At 38.3% G+C, this 27913-nt stretch overlaps 1 protein-coding gene across 2 annotated transcripts in view; it reads right to left on the reverse strand.

Moving 5' to 3' along the window:
• NFATC3 (nuclear factor of activated T cells 3) overlaps positions 1–27913 on the reverse strand; it is a 63587-nt gene that overhangs the window by 35021 nt on the left and 653 nt on the right. For both annotated transcript variants that reach the window (XM_066327835.1, XM_066327834.1), the window contains exons 2-3: positions 11907–13026; positions 4448–4610 (exon numbers count right to left, since the gene is read on the reverse strand). In XM_066327835.1, coding sequence (XP_066183932.1) covers positions 4448–4610; positions 11907–13026 — 1283 coding nt within the window. The remainder of the gene's footprint in view (positions 1–4447; positions 4611–11906; positions 13027–27913) is intronic.

Raw genomic sequence — 27913 nt, forward strand, 5'->3', positions numbered from 1 at the left:
AGCTGTTCGAAGTGAGTTTACTTTTGCTCAATTAGTTTACTTTTTTCTTCCCCTGCAGCACTTGTCGTGACCTCAAGCTCTGCAATCACTTTAAACACAGCTGACACTGAGCCACTCTTTTACAGGTCTCCATGAAACCTCACACTCTGCTTGTCAGTGGGTAGTAGTGCATAGCCATCTAAATAACTTAATTTTATTTAATATTACTTTGATTTTTGATCTTACATCTTTTTTTCAGCTGCAGAGCTGCTGAGTTGTCCATATGGATTAAACAATGCTTCCCCCTCCTCAGTTACTGTGAATCTGCTACAGGAATAATTTTGCTGATGACAGAGCAACAGAATTACTCTATCCTTAAACCCTCTGCAGTATAGAAAAAAGACACTTGTGGTCCAGGCAAATTCCTAACAGCTACCACCACTCCAAATCTTGCACACAAGGGGTGTAAGTGGATTCTGTGCAGTGTCTGCTGCAGATACATCATCAGCTGGAGAACTAATTCCCCCATCACAGTTCATACCTACAGCTGCCTCCCACAGTGGCCAGTGGCCCCAGGACAGACACTCCTTGCACACAGAATGGTGCTAAGGGCAGCTGTGAGCCCACAGACCCTGGGTACATCACTCGGTATGGATACAAGATGGCCAGCATGGACATCACCTTCCTCCCTAGCAACAGGACAAAAGAATAAAGGAAATACTACTTCTTGTGCACAACACAGCCTTTATCATTTACCACTAAAAGATGTCGATAAATTTAAAATACTTGAGCCAAGAAAATTGCAGAAAATTACATGAATAGCAGGAACACAATATATAAAACAAGTTCACCTATTTTAAAAAGAAAAATTTTCTGATCTAAAATGAATTTAAGATACAAAAATAAAAAAACCCAAACTATCTCAGAGAGATTCTTCAGGTGCCCACCTGCTCTAAAAGGCTTTTCTGGTTTGGATCATAACCATTATCCAAGTGAGGTCTCATGAAGAACCCTACCAGCTCACACAGTAAAAGTAAAAAGCTCATCCTAGCAAATTTTAAGTGCAAACATTATTTTATGTACAATTGGACCCATGGGAAGGGGGAAATTCAAGCAATGATGACTGTTCATTTAGAGTTGGATAAAATGTGACAACTACACTTGTTTAAGAGGCTCTGCAGATGGGTGAATTGCAGACTCTAACCTATGAATTAGATAGAATGGTAAAAGTAGGGAGTGCTCAGAGGCTGTCTCCTGGCAATGCACTACAAAATTTCCACATCATTTGGATGACAAAAGCTCAACATAGCACCTTTCTCCTTGCAAACCATTCTGCTCTATTATTTATTCCTTCCCTGTGAAAAGCATTATCATGCAGATTCTCTACCAAGGTAAAAGAAACTGTTCAGATGACAAGGATTAGCTGCAACATATTCCCAAGAAAGCACAGCTTAAAATGAAAGGTATCTGCCACTTAGAACATTTTGCATTAAAAAGCTAAAAACAAGAGAACATCATTATAGAATTAGCTTTCTTAAAGTTAAGAGATATACAAAGGAAAGCATGATGCTCCACTTATTTAATTTCCTCCCATTTGGAAATAAGCTGATTAAATGTACTCAACAACAGATGATGCCAAATTTGTCAGAAGCTTAGTGTCCTAGCAACAGGTGTGGTACAGTATTAGTAATAGATTAATGACATGCACTAATACATTAAAGGCTTGAGGCCATGTACGATCTTAAAAATCTTTATTTTAAATAATACATCAAGTGCACGTGCAGAACTACAGAGGCTTAACAGTTTGGAAATTAAATACTCCAGCTTCTATAAAATAATGTTCAAAGGCAAAACAAGTTGTGTAAGAAACAAAAGCACAGAGGCCTTCAGGCACCCAAAGATGTGGCAGTTGGACTTGACAACTGCTGTAGGTCCTGTTCCAATTAAAACATTCTATTCTATTTAGCCACCTCCTTTCTCATCTCTGACACTGGTAAACAGTTATTTTACACAGGAAAATGCTGAGTACTTTTCTGCAGCGATCACACACATGAAGTGACTGCTCTAAAGCTAAGAGTACCAAAAAGAAAAGTCAGAAAGAAGTAGTAATCCACATTGTGATTTGGATCTCTGGAATAAGCTTCCAGAAATACTGGAACACATTTCAGTTTTTAATGAAAGTAAAGCAGCATTTGCCTGCTTACAGATATTTAGTATTGCCTTTTCCAAATGTGGCCTTTCCCATGCTGTTTTTCCCAGTAGTAAGTAAAAAGTGAATACAAATCAATGCTTTGTTTCATAACAACTTCCTATCTTCTATCAAACACAACAATTAATTTCCAATCCAGCTGGAAGAGACCAAATTGCAAAGTTGAATATTGATTTGGATTTGCATTCATTTTAATTTCGAGGGGCATAGTGCTGCACGTGTTGAAGCATGAGACTGGCAGACACATAAATGCCATCCTCATTTTTAAGACAGCATTCTCGCATAGCAAGGTATTTCAAAATTTCAATGCAAATAAATAGCTTTTAAAATCATTAGAGTAAGTCTCCCACTGCAGATGTGTTTCTTCTAACTTGCATTACTGCAGTTAGAAGCATCAAGTACTGCAGCTTAGAAACATCTAGCTCTGTAAGCAAAGGAAAGCCTACATATTTGTGATACAAATATCACAAATATCAGCATAAATTCCCCTAATGCAAATATCAGTGCAAAACATGAGCACCCAGAGGAAAAAAAAATTAACAGTATTAAAGGCAGTTCACAGCAGTTCAGGAAAGATTTATTTTGTCCCCTAAAATCTCTCAGGTTTCTGTCCTCATTAATGATGTGATAAATTCCATCACAAGCACCTTGGCATGTAGAAGTTGTGTCTACTTGTCCTCCTCTGACTAAAGCAACACAATACTCCACATGAAGGAACGTGTCTTGCCAGCTTTCCAATCCCAGCCCAGTCCAGGCACCCTCAATTTTCTCCAGCTTGCAGCATACACTTCCCTAAGAAGCACCTGAGCCTTGCCTCTACTGTGCTAAGAAACCCTTTAGGTCTGTTAAAAGGAGAGAGTTGCAGCTGGTTGGATCAAAGTATTGTGAGAAGAAAAATACTGAACAACTCTGCAGGGAACATGAAAGCTGGATGAAAAACTCAGCTTATGAACTGAAATGAAAAAAAAGGGAAAGACATTCAAGAAGGAAGATGGGATGCAGACAAGCAACCCTTTTTAGAGGGAAAGAAGGGGAAAATACAAAGTTTTTAAGAGGAAAAAAGATGTAATGAAAAAGTTCAAGGTAAGCTATCAGAGAACAGTCCAAAGAATATGATTAGGAGTCAGGTTGATGGAAGAAATTCATCAGATGAAGAGCCTGGAAAGCAGAGGATGCTTAGACACATTAAGAACAGCAGATATCCGAGACACTTAAATACTGCTAGTATATCCTCCATCTATATAGATGAAATGTAATGATGTAAATACAGGGTGTGACACAATTCATTGGAATAAACTATAAGGAGGAAAAGTGATAACATATTTATACTACAGTAAGAGTAGGAGAAAGAATGGAGACTGATTACACCAATCCTATCAGCACTTTGCATCTGGTCTCCAATACTAATGAGTTACTTTCAACTACTGGAAGAGGATAATTATGTAAAATACATTTTTAATGTATAGACTGTAGCAAAAGATTTAAGACTGAAACACAGACTGTAATTTTATTGGAAAAGACAATGGAATATCCTGGATTTGGAGGAAAAGACAGAACCTGCTGAAACTTCCATGTAATCAGATTTTTCTCCCCTCTTTGTTTTATAAAGATTTTGTAACTGTTGTCTGATTCGACTTATAAAAAGCCATTAAATTTTGTCTTAACCTGGCCTGGAAGTAGGATGAAGACCATTAAGCAATACTGAGGTTAGTAGACACTGCTTTCACCTAAGGATGTGACAAACACAGACCAAGGCATCTTAAGAAGCCCCACAGTTTCTCAGCATCATTTGCCCCATGTTCAGTGAATGAGAGTGGGTTCCCTTCCAAGTTGTGTGAGCCAGCTGCCACCATGGATATTAAAGGAGACATCAGTGACTATCCCTAACCAACCCTGAGATCTCCCCAGCACAGAACAAGATGTGTATACATACACCTGAACACTCCAAGTCAGAGGGGAGCACATGGCATCTCATGCACAGTTATTCCAACTAGACCAAACCCACATAGTTTTCTCTTCAAAGACAGTGTGATGCCAAAGACAAGTCTAATTTACCAGGACCTCACATCTAATTCTCAGCTCCACAATAATTGGTTTTATTATTGGTCAGTGTTTTCAAAACAGTTATTATGTTTAAGGGAGAAAATCTTGCCCAGGAAAGGCTGTAAGCATAACAAAAGGTAACAATTCACAGCACTGTAAATACCAATAACTGTAGTTAAAAAATTACCTTCTATTTAAAAAAGCCAGACTTCCTACCTTTACTACAGGGTGTCCTCCAGTAGATGCTTTTACTGCTCCTCTGCTTCCTTCTGTTTCATAGTGAGCTCTGTGATGAGTTTTAGGCTGGACTTCTATTTTCAGTTCACACTGCCCATAATGGCTTGGTAAAGGCCAGTCAAGAGGTGGCAATGAAGATGTGCTGCAATCAAGACAAGCACACTGTGGTTACATGAGCTGTGCCATCTGGCCACAACACAAAGCCTTCACTGTAAAATACAGACAATGATGCAACTTACCTAACAAATGATAACCAAATAAGAATAACTCTCAGCCTAAAATTGTTATATGAAAATTCCAGTTTTGCTGGTACATTAAAAACTTCAACTAGAATGGAATTTCTTCTTTCTGACACCTGAGCAAAAGAAAGGTACAGCCCCACACTACCAGTGCTACTCCGTAATGCCTTTATATTCACTTTTTAATATTAAGTATATCAGCAAGCAAATTCATATGTGGTTTAGAGGGAAGAGTCTAAACTCAATCTGCCAGTCATTAAGTTTTAACTCTGCATCATCCTCCAGCTTGCTGGTTTTGTTTTCCTTTGGCAAGCACTGCATTTTATTAATTATGGTTAAAATGAACACTATGTGATCATCCAAAGTTTAAAAAACCTATTTGTTCTATCTAAACATAAAGACTTATTGCAACAGGCAAGAAAGACACCTAAAGTTGTCTTTCAGCTTGTACACAGACACATCCTTACACACAGCAGCAAAGTCACTCCAGAAAAGAACAAAATACAGTAATAAAAATCACATGGAAGAACCTCAAACCAATGTTTGCATACCTACCCTTTTACCTGCACAGATTCATAGACTTAAGATTCTAATAAGATGAACACTGAGATTCAAGCCAGTAATTAGCTCGTAAATTAAATTATGAACATTCAAAAGTGAACATTTATAACATTGTTTATCAAACAAAAACTTTTGTAATAAAAATAATCTTCTTTTAAAATAGCTTTGTACTACCTTACTCTGACCAACAGGGAAAGCAAATTAGATTTCAAAGTGATGGAGAAATATTGGTTTGTATCACCTAGAAAAGCTCAATTTCATTTCTTTCCACTTTACAGGAAGTTAAATCAATGCAAAAACCCACAAACATGAATAGTCACAGGTCCAGGGAGTTTAGCTAAAACATAAAAAAACATATCCATAGTTGAGAAAAGATAAATGTTTGGACTGAAGAAAAAAAAAAAAGAAATGTCTGTCTTTAGGGAGTATCTGGAGGGACTTGGGCTCAGCCTGCAGCACCACAGATGTACCTTTTACCACAGAAGTGTCTGTCATTAAGAAGGGAAAAGTGAAAGGCCTCCTCCTCAGGAGAACAACCTCCAAGCTGTTGGTCTGCTCTTTCAGGGACACCTGCACTGTGCACTTCAGGAGAGAGCTGGTATTCTAACACAAACCTTCTCTCCTGAAGCACCTTTTTGGGAGCAATGAGGGGAAGAATGGGAGTATTTCTCTTTCTTCTTACCGGAAGGCAGAAACATAAGAAATAAACAATCTCCACTTTCAATCTTTCAATGCACAGCAAAGAGGAGGTCTGATGAGTGCTCCTCCCACAGCAATAGCATTAACTGGGTAGGAGAGGATGGTGATGCCAACAATAAAACAGGGAGCTGTCAGGAATGCAGTATAAGCCCAGTCCTTCCAGGTACTCACCACAGGCCAAGATGTACTGCCTAAATGCTACTACTGGCTATCAACTACACCTTGCCATTCACTATTATGGCTACTGAGGGAGAAGGATTCAAGTCTTCAGTCTGAAAGGGAATGGAAAATATCAGGATAAGAAGATAGTAAAAAGGGCTTTAAAATTCTCACATGTAAGAATTTTTTAATAGTGTTTCTGAAAATGTTTTTACCCCTATATACCCAAATTTCTGTGTCAAAATAGTTGGTATACCTGAAAGAATTCTGTTAATGTACCACAGGCCAACACCAAGTTATTGGCAGGTATTACTGAAAGTTGAATGATAAATTCAGTCAAGAGAAATGTATTGTTCACGACCACTGTCCATAAGTCTCAGAGAGATTTACTCCTCCTGCAATTAACTAACAATAATGTGGCACAAGTTGTATCAGACTCACATTATCTTTTGAAAAAATATTTGACATACTAGAACAAACATGGAGACAAGAAAATAACCAAGTCTCAAGATTTTGTCATTCTTTGAAAACAAGTAGAAAACAACAGCATGAGAGAGCAAGGAAGTGCACTGTGCACGTGCAGATGCCTAAAACGTTAAAAAATTGCAAAGCTTCCAAAACACAGTAAATGACACAGCTTTTGAGGCTGTACTGCATCAAACAGATGTTTTCTAGATGTAGCTGGTCTGACAGTTACAGCTGCTTCCCTTTTGATGTTGGATATCCAAACTGTTATTTCTCTCTGAATATTTTTCTTGCTGTCTCTTCACAGTATTCAGACCTGTAAAAGCCAGGGCACAGCTCATGGGCTGACTCTGCCCCTCTCCCATAGGAAGAAGCTTAGGGCAGAAACATGACTGCTTGTTTGACTGTGTCTCCAGAGCAACATGTGTGGGACAGAAGGAAGAACAAAGCCTGTGGGACTCATCAACACAATCCAGCTAAAAACAATTACCTTCCACTTGTAGCACTGTTTTTGAACACAGATGCAACTGCTAAAAAAATTCATTTTGGCCACTCTGTATGAAAATGCTCCTACCTCTTTGCCGCCACTAATTCTAGCAGTAACCTTTCAAAGATACCCTGTAGTATCTCCAGATACTTGTGGAAGTTCTGTTTCCTTCACTGGTCGAGATTCCCAGATCTTCTAGAGAGAGACTTTATTAATTATTAGTTGCAGCAAAAATAATTTTCCACTTACAGTTCCTCCCAACATTTCAAAAGAGAAAAAGCTCACTGACCATGCAATGGATATACCCAAGTTTTTGCAGAGATGGACCCATGGTGTATTCTGTGACAAGCCAATGTTTCAACATAGCAACCCCCTGAGAATCTCAAATCATAACTATGATCCAATACCATGGTTTTCAAGAACTCTTGTAGAGCCAAAATACTGCTCTTCACTGCCTAGAACAAAGCCATATTCTCTCTGATGGAGAAACTCTGAAGTTAAGAAGTTTGGGGCCATTCCAGCTGCCACAGTGGCCTATCAATAGACTTGATTAATACTGTTTACATTCAAAATACCACCATTCTACCCTTAGCAGAGCCACAGATCACAGTGCTGTCAGAGCACTGGTACCATGAACTGCCACGTGGAAATCTCTGTTCCATCATCCCAGAGCAAAGCAGAGAGATGAATAACAGGCACAGCACAAAGGTCCTGTATTAAACTCTACCTGAATTTCCCTGGATTCATTAATGGTGTGTAAACATTACAGCGATAGCCTTGCTTATTAAAAACCTAAGAGGTTCAAAGTTCCTTTGCTTGTCTCACTTAAATGGGTCCTTATCTTCAAAGTCAGTAATTTGCAAACATTTTCATTCTAAAGTTTGGCTAGTATAATAGCTGGTGTTATTTCTATTTATCAGAATAAGGTGATAAATACTTGACAGACTAACTTTGTCTATAAAAATCTTTCAATGTGAGTGGAGTTCTTAAAATTAAGACTGAAGTTATGGTTATGGTAAAAATAGGACATAATTCTGCTCCTCTCTGTTCTTTAGACTTCTAAGAGAAGGATTCAGACAAGAGAATCAACTTGCCCAAGTATTGCACTATCTACCACTTTATTTAAGCTATTTTTTTCCTGAACGAGTTAATTACATTTTCAGCCATCCTAGTTTTCAGCAGTAAAATATTCCCAAGTTGGCATTACATATCCACCACTAAAATGATTTCTGAGCTGTAAATACATCTGTCAAAGTCTGTTTGTTCATCACCACTGGAACAAAGAAACTATTTGATGTCCCATCACTTCTCAGTGTCATAGATTAAATTCATGACACAACAGTCTGGAGACAAACACCAATTTATACAGTAGTTTTAAACCAATGTGTAAGCCTTTATGAATTCCATGAGGGAAATAAAGGAAACTAGGGTTTATTTCAAGATTTTTTACTATAAATTAATGTTGCCTGGTTATCTTCCAGGCACAAAAGCACCATTTGTTGCCATCAAATACTGTGGGGCTAAAGAAAGAAAAAATTAATGACTCATTAAGTTTACTACCCAGCAAAATCCCTGTTTGCTTGAGGCACAAATTTGGTTCTCAGGATCCACTTTACCAAACCTGAATTCCACTGTTTCACTAGTCATTCATATTAAAATTTTAAGTTCAAAGCAAAAGATAATCAAGCCTAAGAGCAAAAATAACAGAACTCCCATGATTTTCAACTGCATCATCAGTGACCGCTTATCCAAAAAATACCTCCATGTTACCTACACCAGTGCTGGCCATGTCTGTGGTGGTCCTTAACTCCACAATATCACAACCAGGGTTAGCACCAGCAATGCTGCTCATCTCTTCTCAACTGTACTTGTAGAGTGAAGTCCTCACCAAAGGCACTGTATTATATCACCTGCTCAGTAGAGATTCCTAGGTCATCTCTAAACTCTTTTTATTCCCCTTGTTCAAGAAAAAAAAATTTGCAAAACACTTTCTGATTTGTTTTTCCATTTTCTGGAACTCTTACAACTCAAACTCCAACAGCAAGTGTGCAAGAAAGTCATAAAATCAGCACATTTGTGGAATGTTGGGGTAAAATGCAAGTGGGGAGGTTGGATCTACTATTACTGCATTAAGATCTCAAAAATAAAAGGTTTTTTTAGTGGAGGGGAAGGGAAACAAGAGACACAGACAAAACCATGTCTTATCCATCACCCTGCAGGGAGGCTGGGCGTGAAAGAAACAGGTATCTTAAACAGGAACAAGAGTAACCATGTAATAAATAAAATTACCAATATTCATCGCTGAATATTCTGTAAAATGACCAGCTGAATCCGCCACCACCCCAGTGAGGGGCATCATGAACAGACACCTCCAGTATTCCCTGTACAGAAACTGCTGCCCAGATCTCTCACTTGCAGAAGGAATTGCTGCAGTGCTCCTGCCCACACTTACCTTTCACAAGGGAGCAGAAATGGACTCAGGGCATGCAATACACAGACATTTTTCATATGCCACTGAACTGGCAGATTAGGGGTTTCTGTGACCAAATAACAAGCTGTCATCTAAGAAAACAGTTTGGATGGCATGTGAAATATGACTAACATGCTCAAAAGCATCTTATACATTTTTCGGTTTTGTTAAGCATTGCACACTTACTGAAGACAGAAGAATGAAGGAAAACATGGTCAGGGTTTGGCAGATAAAGTAGATAACAGATTTACAAAACTTCAGAGAGCATTCAGAGCAGAAGGTGCTGCCTACACATTTCACACCACAGAACACGTGAGGCAAGTCACCCCTCCTACCAGGGGTCAGTTATTGCACCTGGGCGTGGACCTCATCTGCTTGGAAGCAACACTCCTGTTTACTTCATGCACGACTTTGTCCTTGACAATATAATCAAGACATCAAAAAGTGCACTCTTTCCCCTGTATCTTGTAATTTATATTACAGTTAATACAACTGTACATACAGTATGGAATAAATACATGAATAGTGATTATATAACTCTTTATGACAACTAATCTGCTCACTTTTGATCATCATCATCAACTATTTAGAAACAGTTTAGGATCTTCTTGCATTTAATTTTTATTCATAAAATATAAGGGTCAACTTAGTTACCCTGATTTATAAGAATCAAAATTACAAAATGTTTTATGACAGAATGGAATGTTTTACATACTGAAGATGCACACTGCCATAGCCCCTGTGGAACAGCCTACAACTGCCAAATAATTCAACATTTCACTGAGGATACAGCTGCCAGTGCAGCTATTTCCACTAATTCAATAGTCAGCCGACATTTTTGGCAGCAAATGTACCCAGCTTAATAGATTTATGTAGTTCCCTTGTGTACAGGTGTAGTCTTCATTGTCTTCTGTTGTTTGCCTATCTTATATTTACAGACATTCTTCAGTGCCAACTTGTAAATAAAGTCTGGCATTTAAAAAAATATTGCTTTTTAATGAAAACATTAAAATTTCTTTTAATTCAGTACAAGAGGAAGGAGGTGTGAGCCATCTGTGTTCTAAACCACTTTGTTCATCCCACAGAAGAACCACTCATCCACATCCCATGCCTGTATGTTCATGACCTCTAATCCTACAGCAGTGGTCACCTTTTATGAACAATGCTAGCCTGCAGGCTAACAAAAATTCCAAGTTAGGACTGCTTAGTATCCTACATGAATATAATTCCAAAATACTCAATTAAGTTAAACCAGTCGTCATTGTTTTAGTTTGAATGAAAAGATTCTAGTAACAAATTGAACACCCATTACTAACAGATGGCAATGGAATTTAAAAAACCCAGGCTTGAGGATAGTTAACTGATCTGTTAACACAGTAGTTTCAGACCTGGTAAAATAGATTTTTCCAGCCAGCAGCTTTGTGTCTTTACTGTTAAATTTTACATACATAAACAGCTATGTGGAAGAACATTAAAGGAGAAGAAAAAAAATAATTTCTATTTACTAAAATGAGTAAAATTCTGTGGAGAGAAATTAAAACCTGTGGTTATAAAATCAGGCAAAAAATAACCAAATGGCTAAGTAAATATTGTTGGAATATATGTAGCTATTAACGGGCCAAGCTAGGTGACAACTTCTGAAGAATTTATACAAGTTCTATAACTTGAAAGACCACAGAACTGATCCCTCTAAAAAGTAGCAGGCTGGAAAGGAGGGGGACTTTTTCCTCAGTTGAACCAGTTCCCTCTTCTAAGTCTCCACAAATCATCCCGCTAGCACGTGACAGGACTGCAAAAGGAAAAGACCTATTTAATTCTATCATGGATAGTGGAAATACCTTGGAACTACAGCCCAGACATCCATTCTTTCTGACTGATTTTCAGCATGGCATACAAATACTTTTCTTTATTCTGCTTCTAGAATTATATGAGCCCAAAGAAGCAAATAGGCACAAAGGCAAATAAACTCCCCACCTCTTTTGTGGTCTCCCAGTTTTATAAAATCATGTAAGTCAGGCTTCCTTAGCTATATTAAAATGTCAAGTGTTCAGATTAGATGGAACTCCAAAGTATGTACAAAATCCACAGACATTTAATTCAGCTGGGCTCTGTGCACATACACAAACTTTACTTAAAATAAAACTAATCCTATTTACAATGTGTCTACTGTATTTTATTTAAAAGATGAAAGGTATTTGGTATCTCAATTTTTTTTTCCTAATTATAACATCTATCTGGCTTCAACAAGTTTTCTTTAAGAAGTCTTAATGCATCACTGAAATGCAAGGACATTTATATGTCTATTTCAGATGCACAGGAGGGGAAAAAACAGGAAGGAGTTACTTTCTAACCACTTACCGGAATATAGGAGTGTGACCGGGCTTCGGTTTGTTCCAAGTAAAGTGCGAAGGAACAGAAAGAAATTGGTCTCCAGGCAAGTCTTTTTTCAAGGTATGCTGAGATCCAGAGCAATCATCTACTGCAGTTTCAAGGGATGATGACAAGTTACCTTGCTCTTCAGGGCAGATATCTATTTTTCCAGATAAAGTGGCAGTCTGATCCTCTGAGGTCTTTCTGGTTTTTAGAGGAATATCAGTCTCTGTACAACACTGAAATGGTGAAAGGCCAGAGTTAAGACCTTGTACATTATGAATGGAAGTGTTCAGCCACGTGTCTTCTGTTATGCTTCCTCTGGGAGAATGGCCAGGTGATGGAGTTGGAGAATGGTGAGGAGAGAGAGAACCAGCGTAGCAAATCTCAGCACTGGAGTGTCGGCGTTTCCCACAGGGGGATGTGGGTCTGGACGAGGGCCTTGATGTCGGTCGAGGGCTCAGCCAGTTCTCATCGGTAATACTAGTTCTAGGAGAATGACAGGGAGACTGTCTAGGTGACAAGGCATGCCCAAATCCATAAGGCTGCTGCCACGATTCATCACTGGGACCTCTCGGAGAACCACCAGGTGATGCCAAAGGAGAGCCAAGGGTAAATCGAGCAGCTGCTTCATTTAGCTCTGAGTCTACGTCATCATAAACATGGGAAATGGATTCACAAGAGGAAGCATCTGAAAACCAACTCCTGGACGAAATGCTGCTGGCAGGGCTTGGACTAAGGGATGATTCCCTATATGATGGCTCAAGAGGAAGATAGAGATGGTCCCGGGAAGGCCTTTCCATATACTCATTTTCTGTGCCATTTGTGTGTAACTCATCTTCGTTGGCCTCAATCCCCTGGTGACAGTTGGGTGAAATCGATGTGATTTGAATGCTGGGGCACTCGAAGGGTTTGGGTCCACCTAGTGGACTGTACTTGGATTCTGGTACCTCACAAGTGCCTTCATAGTTCTTGTGACTCTGAAATCTCGTAGGAGAGGAGTGAGACTGCAGTCCATGGCGAGGAATACAAATTGGCTGATTGACAGAGGATGATGGCTGGTCTACATTAAAAATGTATATGGATGCACAGTCATCTGACTCGAGATCTGAAAACAAAATTTAAAAAAGATAAAAAAAGTTGTAAGAGTCAGAATGCAATACTTGGATAAACATCATAAACAAAATCCTTTGCTTCCCAGATATGGACTATTATCAACATCCTAGACATTCCCCATTACACTAGTTACACAAAATAAAACTAATTCTTAATTTTAAATTTTCTCCAGTCTATTTTACAACTAAATATGACCACAGTACGGTTTCCCATCATAAATGCTGTTTTCAATCAGATTTCACAGTTTATACACATTTTCAATCACTGAAAATATAATACAAACAGAAAAATGGATTGAAATCCTGAAAAGATCTAAGCTTAAACACTCAATTCAAACTTCATCTTTCATAACTGTATGCCACTTATAATTAAACATTTTTAATAAAAAACCATTAAAAGTTCTTCTTTTTGACATAAACAGGACTAAGGCACTTTCTGCAAGGCCAGTCAATATTTACAAGCACCAGAAGATCACATACACAATACTGATCTACTTTAATAATAGAAAGCATCTGACAGTGACTCAAACTTGAATGAGGATTAGAAACTACTAAAAACATTCAACCAAAGGAGGCTAATAAGAAAAATTATCAGAGATACCATTAAGAATCGTATTCCTAAGACATATTTTTTGTAGCTTAGAAAACTCTCAAGTGTCTATGCTAAATAGCATTTTTCAGTGCAGTCACACGAAGTTTGAGCACAAGTTGCTCAGCAAAATAAGGCAAAACAAAATATTCTCAGATCTCACTAACTTATCCAAAACACAGGAAATATTCCAAAGAAAAACAAGCAATTGAGAGAGAATACAAGTCCTGTTAACAAAATCAGCAACTTTGTCTCACAGAACTGAAGCAGATTTTCTTGCTCCACTTCTCAATATTGAATTCACTTCCAATATGAGACATTTGTCTGAAATAAAAGTAGAAAACACAACTTTTTTCATGCTTTGTAGTCACTGTGATTCCACTCTTGTTTCTTTACACTTGTAAATAAGGTCTTCACTCTTTAATTTTCCATAAATCCAGGCTACATGACATTAATTGCATCTCTGGGTATTAGCTCTTTTTTAAAAATTATTTTTATCCTGAGTACCAGCAGACTATTAATATTTGTTTTAAAATAAATGTAGTCTCTCTCATAATCAGTTAGATTATCCAGACAGGAAGCTATGTATTTTAGATCTTCCCATGATGAAAAAATTAGTTTGTTAATGTAGTCAGTCTATTACCAGTTTCACTAATAGCAATCAGCTTAAAATTAACTAAAACAGAAACAAAACATCAGCTCCTCAGAGACAGGGAAGTATTTTCAAATTAAGAGAAAGCACATTGTTATCAAGGAGCAGACTACATTCCTCAGACTTCATAAAACAAACAAAAAGGAAAAGGCTGAAGGTTCATGAGCAGGGAACAACTCTATAAGAAATCTATTAAAGGAGGCATACATTGCATTTAAGGAATACCTAGCAATATTATAAACACTGCATGATTTTATATAGATTATGGTTATGTATGACAATTATCCATGCTATATATCATTGACTACTATCATTTATGTAAAGAGCACAGAAAATCAGCATAGGCTGATTTCTAAGTATGCACACGCTGAAAGGATCAGGGTTCTCAGGAAGGGCTATTGCACATATCACACACAATTAACACAAGCTCACTATGTTGAGTACTACCAAAACTGCATTTCCTTGTCCTTTCACTAGAGTAACAAACATTTTTTAAAACATTAGTTGAGGGTCTTTCTTTTTGCTGTTTTCTATCACAAAACATGAAATGCAGACAGTAGTTGGTTATACATTTTCCACATCTATTGGTGTATTAATGTGCAAGACCATAGGTGTCTGTTTACTAACTCAGCATTGATAAAAGCATAGATGAAGGGAAGAAAAAGGCAACCCTAATAAAGGCTATTATCCAGCTTATCAAAACCTAGAAATAAATCAGTTACAGCTACAGAACTTTTAAAATAATAACAAGAATGTTTTAGAAAAACAGCAGTTGGATGATTTCAAGCCCTGTGTGTAACCATTTACCATCATTAATGGTTTTAGGAACAGTAGCAGCACATTGTTTGCACTGTATCTCTCACCATTGCAAAGAGCCTTATTCTCCCTGCACCAATAATCAAGAAATCTTAAAATCCTTAAGACAATTTCTCTACTTTCAGTGTCACAGCGATTTACAAAAAGCAGATGTACATTCAGAATTTAATTTTCACAGGGCAGAGGTGGAGAGATCAGACTAGCACAGAATTACCAACACCAGCTTGGAAGAAGAGACGGAGCAGAGAGGAGACAGAACTCTTCTGACTGTGGCTTCTGTGGTCCCTCTCCTGACTTTGGCACTGTGCTGTCCCGTTACCCCTCCCCAGCTGCACACACACAAAACAGGAAGTTAGAAACTTAATGAATATCCAATCCCAGAAACACGCTTCACACTGAGAACACAACACACACGGTTTGAAGGCTAGGTCACCCCAATCATTTTCAGACACAATTGATAAACATGCAGATTTATTTCAGTCTGCACACACAAATCCTCCCCTTTATAGTTCATGTGTTTAAAATAACCCGTTAGTTGCTCACAAAAACTAAGACCTTTAGAAATCGTATCATTCATTCTACTAGATTATTTACCAGTAATTATTTTTGCTCTAATAAAGACTGCAGAGAATCCCATCTGGAAGAGCCCTCTAACCTATGTTAAAGAACTAGTAAAAATACAAACACAAATACAACTTGGGGAAAAAAAGAAAGAATGAAAAACCTTAGGTGATAACCCTTAAAAGAGAAAGCAATCAGAATAGCACAAAGTAATTCCAACACAGGGCTTCAAGAAGCAGAGGGTAAACAAAGAAAGGGAAGTCTCACAATAGGAAAGTGTAAGGAAAAGAGAGTTATGGAGAAGCTCAAGGGGAAAAAATGGATTTATGGAAATCTGGTTACTTAATAGGAGAGCTATTACATCCAAACAACCCTATTGGGGGAGGAAAGACAATAAAGAAGTCATGAGGCCTTCACTGACCATAAAATATAAGAAAGCACTCAAGACACAGAAACTAGGGCAGGCTACAAAGGTAGAGCACAAAAACTACCACAAGCACATGGGGGCAAGATGCTAGACAAGACAGACACAGCAAAACACACAGAGCAAGAGAATTAGTGCCATTCACAGCAAAAGCCCTTCATGCCACTGAAAAGGCAGGTGTGCTAAATGCTTTTGCTTTAGTAAAGACAACAGAATAAACTGCTAATAAAGATAACAGCAATACAGAGTAAAGAAAACTGGACTAAATAAAAGGTTAAAAAATACTGAAAGATTATGGGCCAATAAGTTCAACTTCAGTTTTAGAAGTAGTATTAATAGTTTATTTGTTCCAGTAAGGATTTTAAAGGAGACAAAGAAACAAAACAAGTCACTGTTTCCTAAGAACAAATCACGTCAAACAAATTTTTTTTTACAATCAAAGGAGATATTCTGGACAAATGGCATAGAAAGAAACTCAGTTTTGTTTTTACTTACTAAGACTTTTAACACTGCCATGCACAGAGAAGCCATGAGTCTTTAAAAATTTACTGAAGCCTTCCCCATCCTGCTAAGATCAGGTTCACTATTGAGGGATCACAAAAATGAGCAGATGCCCTATATTCACAGTGTATAAGCTAAATAAAGCTGCAGACTTTCACTACAATCGTACATCAGGCGTCTGTGTCATCCTCTGTCAACGAGAACCAGAAGGTTGCTCATTTTGAATGTACATTTGCTACTGTCTGGAAACAGCCTCGTGTACAGAAGCTCCCGTTCAGTATTAAAACAATGCTGGCTCATCCCTTACTAAGCTGCTAACTACACTTCAACATAAGCTGTCTAACTGGGGAATATAATTAAATAATACCCAGAACAACTGTTTCTAAAGTATATTTTGCTTGCTCCTTGCCGTATGAGAGTGCACATTTAGGACTAGTAATGCTTGCCCACCAGTTGTTCACTCCCCAGTGATGTACTGGCACATGCACATGTGCAGCTGTGCACTCAGCCAGATTTCTCCAGAGAAGGAAGGTCAATTACTATCAAATGTCTGAACACAAGTCCTGTGCCAGAATTACCCAAACTGTTTTATTATTCTAAGTTTACAAGACCATAAACAAACATTTTCAAACAATAGGAGTTGCTGTAAGGTATGAAGAAAGTGCAACATGACCTAGGTCTTATAAAACTACTACTGTGAAAACAGGATCAGTAATCAAGTCCTTTAAATAGCATGAGGAAAGACCTGAACATTGACACAGACATCATGTGTGTTCTCAGGCAAGTCTGTCTCACTTACAAGCTTTAAAAAGAATGACCAGCTCTTCTGTTTTCTACTTCTGTCATGACAGTTACCATTACCTCTTTCTGAACACAATGGTTACAAAAATATTTGTAAAAAGGGACAAAAAGCACATGTAGCTGTTTTTTAAAATTTCATTATTTTGCATGTTTGCAGCAGTTTATGCATTCCTTGGAATGAAAGAGGAGCCCTAATCTTCACAGGGAGCATAAAATAGCCAATAATCAATAGTTTTTCTTTTGAGCACTTAAAAACATGATTGACCAGAGTTCTTCTTGGTACGCTATTGCACTAAAGCTCTATAACTGAATATTTAACTCTAGTTTTCCATTACAAGCAATCGGTTCTCCAGAAACACTTCCTACAAGCTCAAACACTAACTTAAAAAACCCCACAACCCCAAACTTAAACACAGCAATGTATTAGTCTATAAGGAGTACAACTGAGTAGCAAGCCAAATATGGTACTGAAAAAGAATTAATTGTGAAAAAATGAAGGTGGCAGAGTGGAGTAAAGAGAAACACATCCTCCTAGACAAAAGCTGGCAATACGTGAAAGCCGTACTGCAAGTTTAAGTTTTCAGAAAGGGATGATTTACAACTCTCATTTTATGAGGCAGTTCACTCACTTCGATGGTTTTGTGCTCTGTTTCATGGTCATACAGATTATGCAAAAAAGGATAAAAATAAATTTTACTTTTGTCAGTCATGTATGCCAGAGGCTGTTCTGTCATGCTAGTCACAATTTCACTCATTTTCTTTTGTTAAGCAAGAATACTAGAAATGTAGAAGAAAAATAATCTTCTCAACAGTGGGAGCTCGTCAATGAGTCTTTTCCAAATTTTAGTCTGGATAAGAATTCATTATCCTTCATAGAAATACAGAAGAATAAAGAAGCTGCACAAGTTTAAGCCGTTTAAAGAAAAGAATAATCCAGCATATCAAATGTTTACAACTGACACTGACTAAAATAAGAACATACTGGCTCTTGGGGTGTAACTACACTAAGGTTTTCTGAGCAGCAACCACCTTCCCACACACCTTCCCACACAAAGGGGGAAGGGAAATGAGAAGAGAGGTTCTTCTAACACAGATGATTTTGGTAATCATATTTACAGCGCACTAACACCTGTATATATACAACTGACAGATTAGCAAGCTTTAGGACATGGGAAGAAACAAGCAACCAGGACAGGAACTGCAGGTGTTCACTGGTGTTCACTATCAAATAAAAACGTAACATGCAATTAAATAAACCCTTAGGCCACAGCCTGGTACACGTTTAAACTACTGCCATTGTCTTAGTGTACACCCAGCTTCACACTGAACTAATGAAATTAAACTTCAAATAGGGGGAGGACAGCTTTAAGATACATTGATAAAAAGTTATGTACAAGGCAGGTAAAGAATTTAACTTGTAACTGTAAGATTCAACAAGAATTAGTCATTCTAAGTTCAGTTACAAAACAGAAAATAACAACCGGAAGCACTAAGCAGTGTTTATTATCTGTGCCTTCTCCAGCTCTCCTGCTATTTCTGGTTGATATGAAGCACATCTTTGAATGATAACTTTATAAAGCCTTTAGTTCAGTATTTAAGGATTATTCACTAATACTCACAACAGGTGAAAAAAATCTGCTTCTTGCTTTAAAAGCCTCCAAGTTCTGTTGGCTCCTCTTTGGTTCCTTTTCTTAATCTGTAGCTATATGACTCAAGAAGACATGGTATTTCGCTGCAAAATAACCTTGTAAACAAAACAGAAGCTGCTGCCCTCCAGTTTGATGAGGGCTCATTTGTCATTCACTGTCAGATCTAAAGTCATCTTAACATGAGCCAGTAGTTCAGAGATATTAGTGTACAGCCTTTTGGAAACAGCACAGTACATGGGCACAGCAGGTACCATCACACAGTATGAGCAGCCCTTTGACACTGCTGCTCTGAACTATCTTATTCTATACGATCAGCTGCCAGAGTCTGCAAACAGACTGCAGCCCTGCAACCCCAGAGCATTTCACATGTGTCTCACCTGAGAGAAGCCTGATCACTCCCAAACTGGTGTGCTGTGCCTGACCCACTGGAAGTAGACTGAGCATAAAGGTAAGTGAGAAGATCAGGCAAATACTGAGTGAAGGGAATAAGGGAATTAATCATGTGCTGTAATTGCCAGCAGGCCAGGTTTGCCTAGACTCTTGCTATTGTGCACCAATTTACCATGCACAATTCTTCCTTTGTGGGGGCAAAACCAACGAATTCCACGAAAAGGCTCTCCAGTTATTCAAACAGAATGAACTGAAATCCTCACCTAATTCACCTAACTCCTACCCAGATGCCTTTACCACCAACTGACTTCTAACACGACCTTGCTCACAGCAACCTGCCGCTCTACACAGAGACACTGCCAGTTCACTGCTCCAGTCCTGGAGCCAGCACTGAGGAGAAGCCAAGATTCCAAGATCAGAAGGTGTAAGTAGGGCCATATCAAAGAAAACAGACAGGGTGGTGCAAGAAAATGTCTATTCTAGTTTACAGGCAAATACAGACCAGGGTCTTTGTGAAAACTGGTAGAAAAGGAGAGCAGTAAGCCAAGGCAAGATGTCTGAATGGGGAGCAGTTACACAGTGGAGGGGAGATTGAAATGGGGACACCTCCTTTCTGATTATCAAATCGAGCACAACACAGAGACTGAGAACTGGTATCGATAATAACTGAACAAACTCGTTTGAGAACTCTTCACACCTCGGCCAAATTACACTGTACCTCGGCAGCTGGCCTTGCGTGACACAAGGCAAACCATTCCACAGCAGGCAGTCCTACCATACAGCTAACTCTGTATTTAAAACCATCCATTGTTACAGCTTTTTCACCAATATTTTATAATGCAGCTTAAACGTGGACTTCAAGTGCATTAAACTCAAAGGCTGTGTACATCAAAAAACTGTAATGAGCCAGAATGGCAATCTAAAACTGCCTTGTTTTCCCATCTGCTCACATGAATGTAGAATCAGAAACACCTTGAATTCACTTTTCTAGATTGATACAGCAAAAGGCAGAAACACGAACCAGCCAAACGAAAAAGAGGAGGCTGAAGCTGAGCACAAATACCATTTTTTCAGCAGGGTTCAGAATGACACCCCAAAATACAGAGATGGTGATATTAGCATGCCTCATGAGCGTGCCACGTGTAACTCTGCATCTCTTCCCAGAGTCCTAAATGGCTTGTGTTTATCCCAGCAGGAGTGGAAGTATGACCACATACTGCACATCAGCCTAACCTCCTGCCCCCAACACAAAAGGCTTGACAATTTGAAGGACAGCAGCAATTGCTCTCAAAAGACTAAACTTGACAAATTACACTGATGAAATACACAGACTTACGCAATTTAAAGAAAAAATAAAAAATGTTGACAGATTTTCTTAATAGTTCTTTGGATTAAACAACGTATTTCCTTATAGCCTTGTTGTTTTGAGTACAGTTATCCCAAATGACACTCTTAAAGCCTTTTGTAATCAGTTACTGAATCTCCTCTTCTCCTTCATGTCCTTGACCGAGGGAACAACTTCTAGAAAGCATCTAAAGGTACACATGAGTAGCTATACATCACTGCAGATATTATTTCAGGCCATTATGCAGCCATCAAAGCAATGAATCATTGTCACTAACAGTTAATAAAGGCAACATGACTGGATTAGCAGTTTGTCATTCAGTCACACTTTCATTTTGGCTATGAAGATACAGAGGACTACTCTGTAAAGCAACCTTAGTTAAAAGGTGACAGTTTCTGCCCTGGCCCAACCACAATCAGTCACAATTTCATTCCCTCTCTAGCACAGAGCAAATGCTGCTTCTCTGAAACTATGTGTAAGTCCTCCTTCCATTTTTTCCAGAACCATTAAAAAAGTTAAAATATGGGATTAAGCATTTGTTGCCAAAAAAGCAATGTTAGCAGCCACTAAAACGTGAAGTGTCTCATTGACCCTTCTCCACCAGCCTGCTAAAAAAAAACCAAACCAAAACACCAGAAATATTCAACTACATTAAACGACTTTTTCTATATTAAAAATATTTCTCATTTTTAGAAGTGATGACTAATTTGCAGAGTGAAGCCTGAGAAGCCATTTTTAATCTAAATATTAATATAAATAATATGATACTACATTTCTGGTATTAATAAATGAGCTGTAAATACTTGCTTATGTTTTTACCTGCAAACATCTTTCAAGCAACCTCAAATGAAGTTTTTGTTTCTGCTTTAAAAAAAAACCCACCAAAATCACCACACAACACCAAAGTGAACCACACACAGAATTCTATTTTCATGACTTTATTACTGAAGGATCATGGGTTTGTAGTCAGATCCCCAGAAAGTTCATTCTTCTCTCCTTCCACCAGACCTGCAGTGCTTCACATTCAAATTCATCTTCCTTGAATGACTTTGAACAGTTGTAGGATGTTTTAATGTTCTCTTTTGCCAGTATTTCATAAGAACACTCACAGATGGGTGTACTAAAGGCAGAAGAGAATGCTGGTTTCTTAATAAGCTTGCTCCTGCCTTGCAGTTTTACTTAGCCTTACTGATCATTTCACTCATCTTAAATTCCACTGTCATTTGAACCCACATGGCATGCCTGGACAAATGCAAGGACTTGGATGTTGTTTTACTGGCTGGGCTCACTGCCAAGTCTGCTCCACGTACTTCCCTGGCCCACCAGGGCAGCTTGAGGCAACAACTCCCATATTTACGTTATTGCTGTGAACAGCCAAACTGCTGCTTACTATTGACCCAGGCCCCATCTACTCGAATTTATTCTCTCTCATTCACAGCAGCATTACTGAGCTGGCTGCACTTCAGGTGGCATCTGACAAACTGCTTCCAGTTGGACAGCACAGACCAAAGGAATGGGACCATCATGTTTTAAGCAGAGGGCTACTTTTTATTTTGGGAAAGAGCAAGCTTACTTCTAATTTTCAGAAACATGTAAGACAAAAGCACTAGACCAAATGCTTTTGTACCCTGACCATCTCCCACATCCCAAATCTCAGGATTTGTTTTCATTTACACTCTGCCCACAATTCAGTTGGGAGGAAAGGGGAGAGAGTGATGTGCAACTATGAATTCACAAACAAAATAAGTGACATTTTGTCAAACCAGGGACCTTTTCTAAATCCCTGCAACACATAGTGACCTAGTGACTCTCAATGCACTATGCAGTGATCAAGGAACCATACTGCCAACACAGAAAAGTTATGTTAAGAAACAATTAACAGAAAAGTTACTAAATTAGATTAGCTGCAACTACAACTGCTTTGGAACACCACACAAAAGATTTTGGTATTTTCTCTGAATAGTCTCATCCTGGTCAAGCTTCATTCCAATAGGCAAGATTTCATTTATCCAGAATACTGTGAAAAATCACAACATACTCAAACATGTCAGCTTGCTAGGATTGCCATCTTAATCTCTTACTCTTAATTGTCAGGCATTTCTTGTCTCCATTGATACCACTTTAGTACACACTCTCCTTTGGCTCTTCCTCGGTATTTCTCTAAGCTATCTTGAAGTCACAAGACCCTCTGGTTTTGGTCAGATGCAGCTGTTTGGTTTTCCCTCCTCCCCCCATCAGCAGATTATATAACCACAGCCTATATGACTGATCTGCATTGTGTCCCTGTGTGTCAATCTTTTACATGCAGATACCAGCATCCACTAGCTTGTAAAATAAAATGACAGTAGCTCAATTTCCCACAAGTGGTGGTTTATCACAACGTATTTAATACTCAGTTATCTAATAAATAAACAAATATTTCTGTTAGAACGTGTCATTTATGCCTAAGAGAGAAAAAAGAATGGATTCAAGTAACTTATCCATTCATTCCTTTGCTAAAGTTGCACCAGCTGATCCTATTCTTAACCCACATGAGCACTCTTTTGTACAGCAAATGTTAACAGACCAGCACAGACAGCTGTATTTACACGGATGGCTCAAATTATACATATTAACCACAGTTACCATCTTGTGCAAAGACTTTGTTTCCTACCCATTTATACAGACAACCAAATCTAAACAGAATGAAAATATTTTAAAGAATAATAAAACTTCAAGTGAACCATACAGGTGTGCAAGGTAGCCTGGTAAAACAACTTCAAAAGATGTCTCACAAGCTCCTCTTACTCAGCCAAGGAAAGCAAACTTTGCAACAGTTCTGGACCAGCTCTTTTGAACACAAAACCAAATTTCACCAAGAGGAATCCTCAGTCAACTCACACCTTAAGTTCACACCTAGTGCCAGCATCCAGCCCCTAATTTTCCGCTCAATCTGATTACAAGACTACTCTTTCTTTTCCACCACAACTTGACCTTCTTAAGATTATTTACCTTAATCATGACCTTGGGGAAAAGAACAAAAAGCGTGCAACCATGCTGCAAACTCAAAGTCAACAGCTTTGGCTGTTTTCTACTCTCTACCAGCAACCCCTGACAGTCATGAATACACATTTAGGAAAGGAAAAAGGATACTTTATATACTAATGATGAAAGCAAAGCCACACAGACTAGTACTGTGGTGGTGCTTCAGTACATATCAGTGGTTTTAAGACTTCCATGATATGCCTAAACGAAATAACACATACACAGTGCCACTTTTCACTACAAGAGAACTCTGCCTAGCTGAGGGAAAATCCAGTACCCATCATCACTTCAGAGCACTTGATATGTGGGCAGGAGACAACTGCTGAGCAGCACAAGCAGCTCGTAGATGCTCACAGAGAAAACCTCCTAAAGAAACGATCAGGTATTACTCTGACAGCCACTGTAGCAAAACGTGTATTTCAGTCATGATATCCAGTAACAAACCAATAACATACCAGTCCTCAGCTAAAGGAAAAAAAAATCTCAGAGGAGAGCAGGAGTAGAAGTTTGTAAATCAATGAAAGAACCAAACCCAGACATACTGTCCTTATGCGGAATGAGGCTGCAGCTCACAAAGATGTTTTGAACTGTCACTAAATTCATCACAGAACCGGGATGTCTCTTATATTCTTCAGCAGAAAAGAAAAATATTGTAAGTTTCATTTATAACAAGATTACTAAACAGTATTACTTAACCAAATGTTAAGTCACAGGAAATATGAGGAACCCCTTTCAGCTTGTTTCATGGTTTCCAAGAAAATAAAATAAATACTATGAATCTGAAGTCCAAGGAGGGTCGTTTGATCAGTTCTTTTAAAGCACTTGTATTGTGGGAAAGCAAATAAACTAAATCAACCAGGGAAATTACTAATATGAAAATATTAATTTCTCCTTCTCTACTTCGTAACCCAAAAACAAAAGGTGTAAGTTAGGGTGAAACTCACATATTACTCTGTTTCACTGGGTAACAAAACATTAGCCCCTCTTTAGCTCTTAGAACACTTGATGGGAAATCGCAGGAACATTTTACACAGCATGCTGAACAGCAGCATCAATAACTCATCTGCAATTCATCTTCTGAGTACTGAACAGTTTGCAGCCTCTAATTTTAAGTTAGTCCTGATTTCACATAGCAATAAGAAATAATTTTGCATGACACAGAACCTTACAAGATCCCAAATTCCCAGTTTAGTACTATATACTGCAAGTACAGCTTATACCTTGTAAAAACTCATTCTTTAAAAGAGAAGATGAACCCCTAAATTAAAACTTCAGAAAAAATCATAGCAACTCGTATTTGCTTCCACTTTGAGAAATTTGGCATTAAAAAAGTATAATGTCCTCAGCAGTGTGAAAAACTCAATGCAGTTTAATTGCTTAATAAATTCTAGACAAATTCCCCCAAATTATACTGAATAGTATTGCAAAACTGGTGGCAATGAAGGGAATCGGGGCATCATTACAAAAGCATTCAAGCTAATTCAATTACTCAAGTGTCACATTATTACATTCCAAAGGTCTCCTCAGCAAAAAGGCCAAACCAGGTGCACATCAAACACTGTCACTGACGGCGGCATGCCAGTCTCTTTCAGCAGACTCTGGAGGACCCGGACATACTGTAACGCACAGGCTGACTTTGACATTTCAAATGCAACTGATAGAAGGCGGCACGATGCAATCGGATGCTACTGCAGCTACCCAAAATTTTACAACAAAGAGCACACCCAAGAGATTTGGTTCACTTCAGAGTGATCTACGGCATTACCTTTGGGCACTACAGGCTTGAATTTCTTAGTCATAAAAAGATGAGGCTCATCAGTACCTAGAACCTTTCAGTACCTTGAAAGCAGTTGAAGAGCTTTCGAGAATCTTTAATTTAGCAATTACCTGAGCAAATTTTTACCTCCACTCAAAAACTACTGGAAATGGGCTACCCCTTTAATTTCAATCCAAGTATGCTGCAAAGATTGCAGTATTACACTAGGGATTTCAAGCATCTTCACACCATCTTCAGAGCATTCTTCTCTGCAGCAGGAACTACAACTTTCAGATCAAGCCAATAAGCACTAATGCAGAACACAGGTCTCAAGTCCTGCCACTTAGCACAAAACTACAAATGTTAGTCCTGCTGTCCTGCAACCCATTGAAATTGTTCTGTGTAATAACTAAAGATCTCAGCTGATTTAATTTCTCTTACTGTTCTTTTAATATCAAAAAAAGGGTAATCTACTGCCTGGCACAAGCACTTTCTGAGTAGTTCAGATATCAAAAGTATTTCAAGGAAATGAAAGAATAGCTCATTTTTCCTTGCTTTTGATTACAAATACAGTTAAATATAAACATGTAACTGTATATACTTATATGTGTACATATATAAAAGAATAAAATCCTCACAACACTAGAGCAGTCTCAGTATAAAAGACACCATTAACATAGATTTCCATGTTATTTGCACAATAACTTAGTACCATACTCTTCTTTCATCAGAATGCCAGTCTCAAACTTCTAGAGTCAAAGCACGAAGGATGAGAATGTGTTTTTAGGTAGTCTCCACAATCATGGAAAACTTAGTAATTTTAGTATTATTTACTTCAAATTAAGCAACTTTCCCTGTGACCTACATGTTTTATTATTAGCATACATTTAAAAAAAAACCCTTATGCTTACTTTGCAGCACAACGGACACCACCAGTGGAGGAAGTGACATGGGATTATGAAATAGATGCTTTAGGGAGATCTAAGAACTTTTTTATTTGTTCATCTAATATATTTGGAAGAGGGGTAAGGGAAAAAGTAGATTTCCAGTATGGGACCTCTCATATAATTTCTAATTTTTCACGTGTAAAATACATGAGCAGAACTAACAGATGAACTCTGGCAATACTTTTAAGAGAATACATGAAGGCAGAGTCTACTCTAACCCTTTTCCCTGATGGCCACATCTGTGCACAGCAGGCGAGATCATCTCCAGAATTCTACAAAACAGTAAAATTACTTGAGTTTCAGATGCAGGATTTCTTACTGAGAGCTACAGCAAACAAACTATTTCATGGTCCAAACATCACATCACATTTTTAAATTTGACATAAGAATAGTTTTGACTTATCAAGCACAGAAATTCAGAATAACATCTGAACTGCTTGTTAAGGAATGCTACCCAAATACAAATATCATAACAGTAAGTTGACACCACACTAGTATTTCCAGTTTTCTCAGAAACTTGTTCTCTCATTCTCATCTATCATCGACAAAGGAACATAGTTTACACAATCAGTTTTATCTCAAAATAATAGAAATGGGGGCGTCAAAATTATTTTTGTTGTCATTTGTTCATATTTTCCATTGTTTTCATACGGTACTCTAATGCATTTACCCAGCTTGCAGAATTCAGGCCCCCTTCACAAAACACACGGTCTGCTATTGCACTGAGATGGAAAACAGGCAAAGAAAGTCTTCCCTTATCTGAACGAATCTGCAAATTGAATCTGAGCATCAAGAAAGTTAGGAATTTTCTAAGAAGTTAATTCTGAGTGCTTGCACACAGACTGTATCAAACATATTTTTTTTCTAATTAACTTAGGCAGACAACCAAGTCAGAGAACTAAACAACATGGCTGCATCATTTAGCCTGGATACAGTCGTGTTTCAGAGCTATCTTATCATCTAACACTTAGACATAAGACAGCCCATTACCAATTAAAACTTATTTCAAGTAGGTTAGAAAATAAACCACGCAGCCATCGAACTCTGCTACAGCTAAACAAGGCACAGCTGTTCCTTATTGATTCTTCGCACCACAATTCACAGGGAATACTTTGTTTTCTGCAGTTTCAAGAAACACGAGCATTTCAAAACAGGATTTTCAGGCTCCAATACTACAAAGGAAAGTAAAATGGAAGCACTCTGAGATGTACGCGGGCATCTGTACACAGCGACCCGAAGAGCCACCGCATCTCGACACGCGGTGCTCGCCCACCCACACGTACACAAAGTCTGCAGAACACCCTGGAGTAACCGGGATGTTCTGTAGACGGGGAACACTTCGGCTGAAACTTTTCATGGCAAGTGGCCGAACTCGGCTCCGGCCCGGTTAACACTTGGCCGCTCTGTGCCCGGCCCTCAGCGGCC

This window comes from Sylvia atricapilla, chromosome 12 (assembly GCF_009819655.1).
Source record: "Sylvia atricapilla isolate bSylAtr1 chromosome 12, bSylAtr1.pri, whole genome shotgun sequence".
Classification (NCBI taxonomy): Eukaryota; Metazoa; Chordata; class Aves; order Passeriformes; family Sylviidae; genus Sylvia; species Sylvia atricapilla.